The sequence below is a fragment of the Ascaphus truei genome, chromosome 12, assembly GCF_040206685.1.
Source record: "Ascaphus truei isolate aAscTru1 chromosome 12, aAscTru1.hap1, whole genome shotgun sequence".
NCBI lineage: Eukaryota > Metazoa > Chordata > Amphibia > Anura > Ascaphidae > Ascaphus > Ascaphus truei.
The window spans coordinates 8,153,669-8,166,511 of NC_134494.1; the positions used below are offsets into that span (position 1 = coordinate 8,153,669).

Sequence of the window (12,843 nt, forward strand, 5' to 3'; positions counted from 1 at the left end):
CACCCCACCCCCCAATCACCCCACCCCCAATCAATCACCCCACCCCCCAATCAATCACCCCACCCAGTCACCCCACACCCCCAATCACCCCACCCCCCCAATCACCCCACCCCCACAATCACCCCCCCCCCCCCCCAATCACCCCACCCCCCAATCACCCCACCCCCCAATCAATCACCCCACCCAGTCACCCCACACCCCCAATCACCCCACCCAGTCACCCCACACCCCCAATCACCCCACCCAGTCACCCCACACCCCCAATCACCCCACCCAGTCACCCCATCCCCCCACAGTCACCCTCTCTCTGTCTCTCACCCTCCGTCTCTCTCACACTCTCTCCGTTTCTCTCACACTCTCTCTGTCTCTCTCACCTTCTCTCTCCGTCTCTCTCACCCTCTCTCTCCGTCATTCTCACCCTCTCTCTCCGTCTCTCTCACCCTCTCTCTCCGTCTCTCTCACCCTCTCTCTCCGTCTCTCTCACCCTCTCTCTCCATCTCTCTCACCCTCTCTCTCCGTCTCTCTGTCTCACACTCTGGATCTGGATCTCTTATTTACCCTGTATATCTTAACTGCCCTACACTACACCGAAATAACCTATACTGCTTTCTTCCAGATCTGACTCAAGCTTCACACAGGAGACATCGGAACCCCCCCTAACCCAGAAGACTGGTAGGGAACACATCCCCTCCAATGTATAACATTGCGGGAATGAGGGTACCTGGACATTGACGGACTGCAGATCAGGTAAGATCCCAGGCGGGATTGCTGCTTTAAATATTGTGAAGTGGGGACGTCCAGACACTGGTTAAGGGGTTCAGGAAACTAGTCATTCACATCTGGCTTTTTTTCTAGATTTGACATTTATACACAAGGACTAATTGTAGTATAATGTAATACAATAAATAAACTTATGTCAAAAACGAATGTTCTTACTAGGAATTTATTCAATTTATTTCATTTATGGTTTTTTTAAATGCGGGGCTGGGGGCGGGATTAGAGATGGGGTTGGGGGCGGGACTAGGGGCGGGACTAAAGGCGGGGTTTGGGGCGGGACTAGGTGGCGAGTAAATTTTTTGGTTCGGCGAGTAGATTTGTGGGTGATTTGTCAAGCACTGTATATACATACACTGGCGACACACTTTATTCGAGCTCGGCTAGTCCCACGAATTCGGGTATACCCGGGTGTATTGAGGTTTGTGACTGTTTTCTGCCCGAGTGCATTGAGGTATTTTCCAGGCAGGGATTGAAGCATTTTATTCCCGCTGGCTGCAATACTGCACAGTATATATATATATACTGCATTACAATTCATGAATTTATGCCATCTGGTAGACACGCGAAGCATTGCAGCCTATTAAATCCTAATCATTATCATTTAACAGATCAGCCGCCCGTCAGCCAGGCATGAACCCAGGCTGGGAAGGCAAATGCAACGGGGCTTGTCAGAGGTGAGGAGCGGCGCATTCCAGGTATCTGCCAGGTACATACTGGGTATTTGCTCGAATAAAGTGTGTCGGTGCAGTATATATATATATATATATATATATATATATATATATATATATATATATATATATAATTGTATATATCTATGTACAAACATGATGACCAATCGTAAGATGGGAGGATGAAATCAGAATATTTTTGCAACAACATGGAGAAGACAGGCTTGTAACTGCAGTGGAGCATCATGGAGAAGACAGGCTTGTAACCGCAAAAGATCATTGGGGAAGCCTTATTTCAGGAGTGGCTACACAGAGGCTGAAGAAGATAAATATATATACAGTATATATCTCCATACTAGCTGAAAGTAACCGGTGTTGTTTGGGAATTTTAAGAAACCTCTATTTCTCCCATCACTTTCCTTTAATACCTTATGATGTCGCCAATTCTTTCTGTCTCTCTATTTCTCCAGAATTCTTAATTTCTCCTCATGCCGCTCCTTCTCCCCATCCTCCCCTTCTCTCTCCCTCCTCATCTCTTTCCCCCCATCACTTTCCTTTAATACCTTATGATGTCCCCAATTCTTTCCACCTTCCTCTCCTTCTCCAACATTCTTGCTTTCTCGTCACGTGCCAACTGACTTCCTCTCTTCCTTTCTTTTTCTGCTTTCTATGTAAACATTATGGCTATCTGACTCTTCTTATCTGCCACCAAGCTATTTTCATTATGATGCCACCAGTATGATGTCATACTGTATGCCAGATACATAAAAACATACAAACAGTACATAGCCTAGCAGGTACAATACCCAGTGGCTGACTTGCTTGTCGGAGACATTTATAGAATTAAAAATAGAATGTAACAAACCTATATACAGTATATATTTCACACATTCAGAATAAATTGGAGTATGGAAACAGTTACCTGAAAACATAATCAGCGCGGTCAATTTCTGAACCACAGCAGCTGTTTAGTAAAATTCCCCCATTACCAACCACAGCGCACTTTTTAAGGGGTTTTCTTGGGAACGGCATAGCCTACAGGGCAAAATAAAATAGATTAGGATTTTAACCAAGAGAGGGATTTTTTGTTTTCTGTTTTGGTTCTAAAAAAAAATCTAAATGTTTTGGTCTAAAAGAGGGAAAGAGTAAATCTCTAGAAGAAATCCAGGAAACGAGCAGGATAAAATGGAGCATAGCCAATAAGCACAAATGAAGATCATGGTAAAAGTTATTATCTATTGACTTTATGTCAGAGTCTTTGACAAAGTGTTTCAAAGCGTGAACGCTTTAATTATTTTGTACCTGTCTGATGTTGGAATAAAATAATAACTTTTACCAGCATTTATCCAGTCCTGAATGTTTGCTTATTGGCTGAGCTCGATTTCTTCGTATCCTCGGAAGCATGTCAAGGAGCTGCTAATGGATCCAGTGAGTACCTTTGAATTTAGATTTTTCCTTGGGTATTGAACATAACAGTTCTTATTGGGATTTGCATTGATCCATCCTCGGCTCATCAACCAAAAACACTTACAGTGCCTGCTACAGTATGTACAGTATAGACCTGTGAATATTCAAAATGTCTTTCTACCCTCCGCACCCCCACAATCTCTCACTTATCCGGTTTCACGCACAGAGACTTCATCATGGAAGTAGACATGCTAAATGCCAATACAGAATCAATCATCACACATTGACTTTAATATGGCTCAAAAAGAGATTTACAGCTATTGAATATATATCCTTAAATGGAATGCTATTTGTGTGTCTGCAAATCTCAGATATCAGGACGCTCTTTGAGCACAATGTTTTGGGTCTAGTTCCCACGTGTGATTAAAGCGGATTTCTAATATCGGGGGGGGGGGGGGGTGGGGGGGGAGGAGGAGTGTGAGTAAAGGGGATTTATGGAGAAAGTAAAGGGGATTTCTAATAGGGGAAAGATTAAAGGGGACTTGTAATATGGTGGAAAGAGAAAAACAAAAACTCACTCTAAACGTCGTTAATCCAACATAAAGTTAAACCATGTTTTCTCCTCGTTAATGATAACAGATGTTAGTGATAATGAGATGTAAATGATATGCAAATTATAGCATCGCCTATTCACTAAAGTCTGCTAAGTTTAAAACAGGGACTTAAACTTGGCATTAATCTTTTTTAGACCCTAAAATAGGGCTTTTACAGGGTCTGGATCAGTGTAACACCACAGTTAGGCATGATTGAACTATTATACACGTAGCATTATTTTCCTCTCCACTCTCCTCTCCAGTAAAAGCTCTATTTCACTACCTGGATAGCAGTAATGCTAATATGTACTTACTTATTGGAAGATAACTCAACGTTATGTAACTGTACAATAATGGCTGTTAAGCCTATTGCAATGAGATGTGGTTTTGACATTGTTTTTGCATATAATTAGCTTTGAATATCATGTAAACTCAACACATGACGTCTGTTCCTGTTTTACGTCATGGAGATGTGAACATGGTAACCTATGTACTCTACACATTAGTTCCGGGAATTGGAGTATTGAACTAACAGATGTAGATTTTTGGGGGGATATAAAGGATTTCTGATCGTACATTAGGAAGCATTTGATGAATTTTCTTGTCGACTTTGATTGTTTTCTTCTGCTGTGTCTCATAATTTAGGATGTCGTCGATCCGGGTGTTGTTCTGTGTTACTATGAGTTGATCGCTGGCGTTGCAGCATTTCCGAAGCTCCGTCCTAAAATTAAATGACATGTTTATGTTAACAAATTCCCACAAAGAAGCAAAGTTACCTAATGACAGTGACATGTTTAATAAATTAAAGGGTCAATCCCATTTAAGAGCAAAGTGACCTAATGACAATAAAAACATTTTAAAAATATTTTATTATTTAGTAAAAGATACAGAATACATAAAAAACACATGAAATATAAATTTCCAGCACAGATGATTACAATCACATTATTATCATCCTGATAGTTATAAGGTTCCTCTCGTAATATTCAGAGTAATTACCGTGTACCATTATAAAGTTGTTAAATTATCTTTTTCTTCCTCTATTTTCTATTTTAACATTTTAAACTAGATAAAATGTAAAAGGCTTACATTTGTACTATTAATGTAATCCTTCTTTATTTTCCTGTTAATATTGTTAATATCCCTGTTATTATTGTGTTAATATTTGTACCCTAGTGGTGGGGCCTGAAGTCTACCTCTCCAGTACCATAAGAGAAACTGTTAAGCCGGCAGGGAGTGGGGTCGAGATTTATCTGCTGCTGGTATAAGCATGGGAAGTACTGTATATATATCTGTTTTTGTGCACCCTTTTTCTTAGATTATTTTCACTATAAATATTAGGGCCTTATACGTGTCTCAAAAGGCTTCCAAAATAAAGCCTGTCTTTAGCTTTAGTAAGTCCTGTTTTATTATTTGTATTTGTTTTTTGTATAGTTGTATGCATCTTGCGGTGTGGATGCAGAGTCACAGCCCCTCTAGCTGAATTGTGTTACACAGGGTGAGTGCTAATTCATTCTATTTTTTTATGTTAATTGACCAGCCTCCACCTGGCTCATAAAGCAAACTTAAAAGTCTGCTGCACAGACAGAAGGTAATCTCTAAGACAGGGTGAATCTGTGCTGCTAGAGAGATCCCAGGGGAAGAGATAATCTCTCTGTTCCAGACAGCATTGGTCCCTGGAACCTGCCAGAGTGATCTCCCCCCCTCCTCCCACAGACACCACCACAGTCCCTGGTCTGACGTGGAGAGCACCCTGCCTACAACTACTCTTTGGACCATGTCCAAAAGTAGGCCTGGTTATTATTTTCTGCTCTAATTGTGTTTCTGTTTAAAGCTCCTGGCTAATAAAGCCTTCGTTTATTTATCTTAAAACATCTCCAGTGTATTACCCGCTGCGCACATCCCTTACAGGGCACTTCTGGTTTTTAACCCGTTTTAACTGCACTGTAGCTCTTACATAGTACATATAGTGCTTTTAAAATGTTAAATAATACAGGTTACATACAGATCATAGAAAAGCTTCTAGGTCTATATCCAAATGTAATCCATGCAGTTGTAGAGTATTGAGCTGGTGGATTCAAAAGGTTTCTCTTGTGCGTAATGCTAAAAGGTGGCCTCCCCCTCTTGCATCTTTATGCACCACCTCAATCCCTTTGATTCTCCGACCCTTTATAGTATGTCCTTTCTTTGTTATGAATTTTACAAAAATGCCTGGGCAGACAATGAGTCATAACCATGCTGTATATTCCTTGTGTTCCAGAAATCTCGTTTTAAAGGGTATTTTTGTCCTACCAACATAATATTTTTTGCATGGGCATAAAATCAAATAAACTTCAAACTTGACATTACAATTAATACAATCTTGTATTTTATCTGAATTTCCTGAAGCAAAACATTTTGAATCTGTGGTATCTAGATTATCACAAGTGATATATCTACTAGTTACACACTCGAAACAACCTGTAATTTTAGACGTTAATCAGTTACAGATATAGCATGTTGGTTTCTCCGGCTCCACTCAACAAAAGCGCGGACAGCTGTCATTTTTCTTGGCAGATATACTGTAATCAATATACATCCAATTAAACTCTATGCAAACAACTCTTTGTGTTGTTATACACACCTGTATTACACAGTTAGACTGAATTCTGATTTGGTTGTTTGCAGTTCGGCGCCTCTCCGGCAGATGGCAATTCGCGATCGCCTACTTGAGTTTCTGTCCGGCATTGCAGACAACGCTAAATTTCAATTTCTGCCTGCCTTCAGGCCACAGTTAACACAGGTTAAATCGCAGATAACTCGCATAACAGGCTATATCTGTACCTGATGACACTTTAGTGGTATCTCTAAGAACCGTTGGGGCAAGAATATTTTTTAAATTCCTATGTCTTTTGAAAATAATTGTTGGATGCTCTAATAAAGCATCTCCCAGCAAAGGATCACATTTTAGGACATTCCAATTAAGGATACCTGAAATTTGAGGAGCAGCTTTGTTATACCTGGACAGTAGGGGTAGATGTGACTGCTTTTAATAAAGGTTAAGCCCTCCATTACCCCCTACCTGTCAGTACTACATCTCTATGTGTGTGTGTGTGTATGTATGTGTGTGTGTGTGTGTATGTGCATTTATAGCCCTCGACAGCTTGATTCTGCCTGAACCAGCGTAAGTTCCTGGCTGCCAGCACCCAGCCAGTGCCCACTGAGTTTGCCCATGTATGACTGTGCAACCAGACAGGGCACATGGAACGCGACTGTCCCAAGCTTTTCTGGACCCAGGGTGCAGGGGCTGGGCAATGGACCCCAGCAGCCCAGGCCATCACCTGGATAGGCAGCCCAGTTGATCCAGCCGGACAGACCATGGACAGCCAAATGTCAGTTTGTGATACCTAGTAAGTACCATGCACAGTTGCTGCACTTAGCGCATGTGATCCTACTAGTGGGGCATCGGGGGGTTACCTGTATGAAAGCCAGGCTGACCCAGAGTTCCTACTGGCTGGGGGTATCTCGGGAGGCATCAGCAACCTGCCGCACCTGTGATACCTGCCAGCAAGTGGGGTGGCAAGGTGATCGGGTGAATCCCCCCCTTAGGCTGCTACCGGTGATTGGGGAACCCTTCCAGCGGGTGACGAAAGATAATTTTGGGTCCCAGCTCGCAGCTGTGGAAGTTTCTTTTGAAATGAAACATGCCGGGTTAAGTTGGTAACTGCTGAGTTGCCTAAATAGACCTGACTTACAATATTCAGTGACTAATATCTGGGAGCAGCAAGCCACAAAGATCCACTGGTTTGTGCGATCTACATCTAAGCGCAAAGGGCGTGTCCGACTTCGTTGACTTCACCTGCCAGTGACAAGGAGGCGAGGAGGAAGCCAGGTGTGCTGAAGTCCAAGAGTTTGTCGATCAGCTGTTTTCTGTTTGTCCACAGGTGTGGAGTGTACAAAAGCCAAATCTATTGCGGTACAGGGATCTCATCCCACAATGCTGATTTTTATTGCCATATTGTAAGTGGCAGTCCACCCATTTGCTTATATAGATCCCTTCTTACACTGTACTTCACTATTTGCACCTTTTTTCAATTTCAGGATCCTTTTCCATGCTTTTCTACTGGGGGCCTTGCGAGCCAATTATATTGTAATTAGTTAGCTAGCTTATTTGAGCATTTGCTATTATATGTATTTATCATTACTTCCATTATCTGCGCTTTTGTCATTTTTCTCTTGTACTGTATCTATCTTTGGGGTTTCAGTGTGGGACCCAAGGCAATATAGCAGCATATAATAGGAACTGTCATGGGAGACCAGGTATTTACACCTTTATACCAGGGTAATTTCACAGAGCAAAACAAGATAATGAATAAATGGTACATTTATTCACAGGAAAAGGCAAACACACAATGTTACATAATTTACAGAAAAAAGACTTTCCTAGGTGTAGGGGCTTATCGCCAAGCTTACCCTAAAAAGTCTTAGAACTGAAACCACCATGCAGTTACAACCACAACAGCTCCCTCTCTCTCTCTCCAAAGGGCTAAGATTCCCTTGCTGCTTGGAATCTGGAAAACTTTAAAATCTTGAGAGAAACTTAGAGAACTGCCAAATCTGAGCTGCATAAGGGTTTTTAAAAACTCTCAGTTCCATTTACAGAATTCTATCTCCCTATCAGGAGCGTGAGGAATTTCACTAGCAACCAATCTGAAACAAACCAGTAATAAAAACGGGGTTTCTTAAACATCTGACTGAACCCAGGGGCAGGTGAAATATGGCCTCTCTGCCCGTGCTTCCCTCCATGCCTCCCAAAGTGAGAGACTTTGGCCAGTCTGGGTAGACCAAATGGACAGGCACATTGCTCCCTTTGATCTGAGGATGTGGATAATTGAATCACACCTTGAACATCCTCTGGGCCTTTCATCCCTAGATGTCCTGTGCACAAAGCATATGTTTTAAAACACACAGTTTAATAAACTATACTTTTATACTGTGTCTTGCTAAAAATATCTAAGTATTTCTTTGGTGCCAGGGATAGAATAAGAATGTATACTGTCTATTCTCACTAGACATACCCCCGCCATACTACAAAAACCTGACTTTACATTTTAGCACAAAATAAACCTTGCAGCTTTATCCTATAGCTGGAGCACCCCCCTGAACCCCTATACCAGGGTCAGGGTGACATGGGCATGAACTGGGCACCCCTTTATACTAGGGATCCCTGTACTGTTCTGGGGATAACTTGATCCCCTATTACCTTTCTGGTCTGTTCTGAAGCAGGGACTGCTGCAAGAACGTTTTCAGGGTACGGTTTTGACCGCAGCAATGTGCTTCAATGTATACGAGAATCCTACCTGATTCCCAGCTAAATTTTTGGGGTATACAGTAACTCTGGAACCCCGCTACATAGCCACAATCTGTAAAGAGTTTCTCTGCAAAAACCCATCCTGAACCTCATAGCCTAGCAATCTCTGCTTGCTGGCACTCCTGGAAAGGCAAAAACAAAAATTCTTTATTGTCGCTCATTTTACATACAGACACATCAGTACATACATGACAGGCAGATCCAAGAGCTGACACTCTAGGACCCCAAAACATGGATCAGGGGCAACCAAGTGGGCTTGACTTTTATTAGTGAGCCTGGTTACCCCTTCAGCATCATGGGAACATATTGCATGTTATTTACACATAGGTGCAATTGGAAGGTGTTTGAATTTGCGCACTAATTGTTTTATATATATATATATTTATATTGTGACGGAGTCACTGTCCTTCTGGACTTGAGAACTAGCAGCTAATGGAATTTTCAGCATACATGGAGTTAATTTCCCCTGGATAAGGTAGCCTCAGGTGCAGCTAATCAGCCCGGTCTGAATGATCAAGGAAGTGTTTTAAGACAGACACGGGAAGCTGCAGAGAGAGAGAGACATTTTCCCCAGAGAAGCTAGGAAGGCTGACACAGTTCATTGGGCACACTGGATGGTGGTCAGAGAGTCTGCTGGGACTGCCTGGGTTGTTGTTCCCAGGAAGAAGGTAGGATGAGAGACCATGTTGAAGTGGGGATTTCCTGTACTTGGCATTGGACTTATAGAAGAGAGATTCTCTGAGCTCTATTGGGGTCGAGCTCCCCTTGGAAGGAAGGCCGCGAGGCCGCGCTGAAGCGGGGACGTCTGTTCGAAACCTGGACTAACAAATAAGCAAAACCCTTTATTGTTGTGTGTAGAGACCGTGTAGATTATTGCATATGCCAGGGCATGTTTTTGGGCTGGCCATCCAGTTAGTAAGGGTTAAAGCTACAGTGTAGTTACTTTTCCCTAAAGGGAATAGGTGTTATTTTTATGTTTTGTTTTGACTTAAAGGGACGGTGGGCCTGTTGGTGTTTGATTTATCCTTGCAAATTAACCCCCTGCAGGAAACTCTAGAATTCGTTGAACTGGGTTTTATTTACAGGGGATAAACAAAACAATAGGGACACTGTCCGTTTAAGGAAACAAAACCATAAAAGTAAAGCCTACTCCTCTTTATAAGACTGACTACACAGCAGCACCCTCTCTAATTGGCTAGTCAGCAAAACTGGTTACCAGCCCAAAACACACTCATGTTTACAGATATTCTATATATGACAATATAAAATCCTTATCTGTTTTGCTGTGGGAACTTGGTCCCAAGAGAGTCCAGGAAATCCCTCTGTTACAGCAATCTGGACAGGACAGCCCTGCTCCCTCAGCAGTCTCAAATCTTTAACTGTTCATAGCCATGGCGCTGTCTGGCCCTCATGGCTCATGCAGTTCATGGCCACAGGGTCCTGCAGGTCCCAGGCATATCCTTCTTGGCAGTCCCCACAGCCACCTGTGCTGTCTCTTGCAGGCTCTGGAACAGGTAGCCAGACCAACCAGTCTCCTCCTGGATGGGGAGAAGTCTATCTCTCTCTGCAAGCAGCTGCCTGCCGGCTTTTTAAAAACCCTGTCATTCAGGAGTTCTGTCTTCTAAATAGCTACACCTGTAGCTAACCTTTGCAGGAGGAATTTAACCATCTGCATGCTGGAAAACACATACTGCAGTACTCCTGCATGTAATATATATATTATAATATATATATATATTTTTTTCAGGTTAAACAGCTGATTATATACACTCACCTTAATTGTTCAAGGTACTTTGGGTTTTCAGTAAAAGGGCATCTTTGGATAGCCACGACATTTTGAATGAATGTGTCCATTTTCAACCTAAGAGGTACATATAATATTAATAAGAGAATTAATTATAACCCCTTATTTCATAGCAGCATATATAGCAGTTAATATATACCCTGATATATAGCAACTTTCCTGCCATTGTTAGGACACATGATGGTCAATGTAACAGGGTTTTAATAGAGATAAAGGGTGAAAATAGGATATTTGTAATGCGTTGCAGGCCCCATTACCACTTATATAAAATAACTGATAGTACACCGCTCACCAGATAGCAGATAATGTAGCCGGTGCAAAGGGATGGTACTAACATAGCAAGTAAACAGGAAGACAAGAGGTTAATCTTCCACAGATCCCAGGTTACTGCACACAGGCTAATAGAATATATAGCAGGAATAAAGTGCTTGTGTTACTACAGGGAGTGGACTGAGGGGAGGATCCTGGTAATTGCACCCAGAATTGGGATAGAGCAATTACCTAAAATGCCCTATGGGCAAAACAATAAACTTTTATTCAACATATATGTAGACGCACATTGTCACGACGCAATAAATCAGTGGATAATAAAAACAACTAAAACACAGGCACGGGTATATAAGGAGGTGGTGGTAGGATAAATATCAGATATACCACTGCTTAGATAGATACCTCCATTGATAGCTCCGATAGGGGTGGTAAGCGGTGAAGGTAAATATACCTAATGAAAATACTGCTGCGGCACAGTTTATTCGAGCATTTGCCCGTTCTGTGCCGCAGCAGTAGCCTGGCGCGCGCCCGAGTGTGACGGGCGCGCGCCGAAGCAGCGGAAGAGCGCCCTCCGATCGGGGCGCTCTCCCTCCCGCTGCCGGGTCCGCCGGGTCCCCCGGAACCCCCTGCCGCCGTCCCGCAGATCGCGGGACACCAGGGCTCCCTCGGGGAGCCCTGGACGCGCGTGCAGGGGGCGCAGGCTCCCGAAGACGCGTGACCGCGCGTCTATGACGCGCGGCACGCCGAGGGGCGGCCACTAGCAAGCCGGGAAATCTCCCGGCTTGCGGATCTGGCCGCACTGCGATAAAGTGTGTCGCCAGTGTAGCAATATATGCTGGTGAATCACCTGAAGCCTGGGAGGGTGTAATGGGTGTCTGTTATGCAACTAGTATGGTAGTACCGGAGGAATGAGCCTCAGTCAATGTGGGTCATGAGAGCTGCAGATCAATGCGGCTGCGTTACACACTGCTCTATCGATTGCAATGTCACCCCGTGCAGCCTATGCAGTCCCTACTCTCCTGTCTCACAGGCAGCGGCAAAGGCCGGTATAATGCTCAGAATCTGGCAAAGTAGCTGCGGTTAAGAGTACCCGGTACAGCAACTGACACCCTCCCTTCCCTGTAAAGGAGCGATCTCACCCGTGACCTCCGACGTCAACGCGATGACGTCATCCCTTTGATCTGCAGCTCTCATGACCCACATTGACTGAGGCTCATTCCTCCGGTACTACCATACTAGTTGCATAACAGACACCCATTACACCCTCCCAGGCTTCAGGTGATTCACCAGCATATATTGCTATTTTCATTAGGTATATTTACCTTCACCGCTTACCACCCCTATCGGAGCTATCAATGGAGGTATCTATCTAAGCAGTGGTATATCTGATATTTATCCTACCACCACCTCCTTATATACCCGTGCCTGTGTTTTAGTTGTTTTTATTATCCACTGATTTATTGCGTCGTGACAATGTGCGTCTACATATATGTTGAATAAAAGTTTATTGTTTTGCCCATAGGGATTTTAGGTAATTGCTCTATCCCAATTCTGGGTGCAATTACCAGGATCCTCCCCTCAGTCCACTCCCTGTAGTAACACAAGCACTTTATTCCTGCTATATATTCTATTAGCCAGTGTGCAGTAACCTGGGATCTGTGGAAGATTCACCTCTTGTCTTCCTGTTTACTTGCCCCATTACCACTTAGCACTAACCTATATAGGATTTTCCATACAATTGATAAGACATAAAATGGCCTAGGTAGTCCGGATTTTGAATAAGTTCTAAGACAATTTTAAGCTGCATTTCCCCTTCAGCAACATATATAGGCTTTCCCCTTGAAGCGCTCACCTCTATAACCCCTCCCCTGACCCTGTTTAATTCATATCTCCCTGTATAAGACATTTAATAGTGTTTCAGGTCCAGTCCTCAACTCCTAACCATGGAAATGTCCCAGGTCAGTATACAGT

General features: G+C 43.2%; 1 protein-coding gene across 1 annotated transcript in view; it reads right to left on the bottom strand.

The window, feature by feature from the left end:
* The window catches only part of LOC142463799 (alpha-2,8-sialyltransferase 8F-like), a 106,231-nt gene that overhangs the window by 11,318 nt on the left and 82,070 nt on the right, over positions 1–12,843 (bottom strand). Inside the window, exons 3-5 of the mRNA XM_075566630.1 lie at positions 10,573–10,659; positions 4,025–4,169; positions 2,371–2,483 (exon numbers count right to left, since the gene is read on the bottom strand). Of these exons, the coding sequence (XP_075422745.1) occupies positions 2,371–2,483; positions 4,025–4,169; positions 10,573–10,659 (345 nt within the window). The remainder of the gene's footprint in view (positions 1–2,370; positions 2,484–4,024; positions 4,170–10,572; positions 10,660–12,843) is intronic.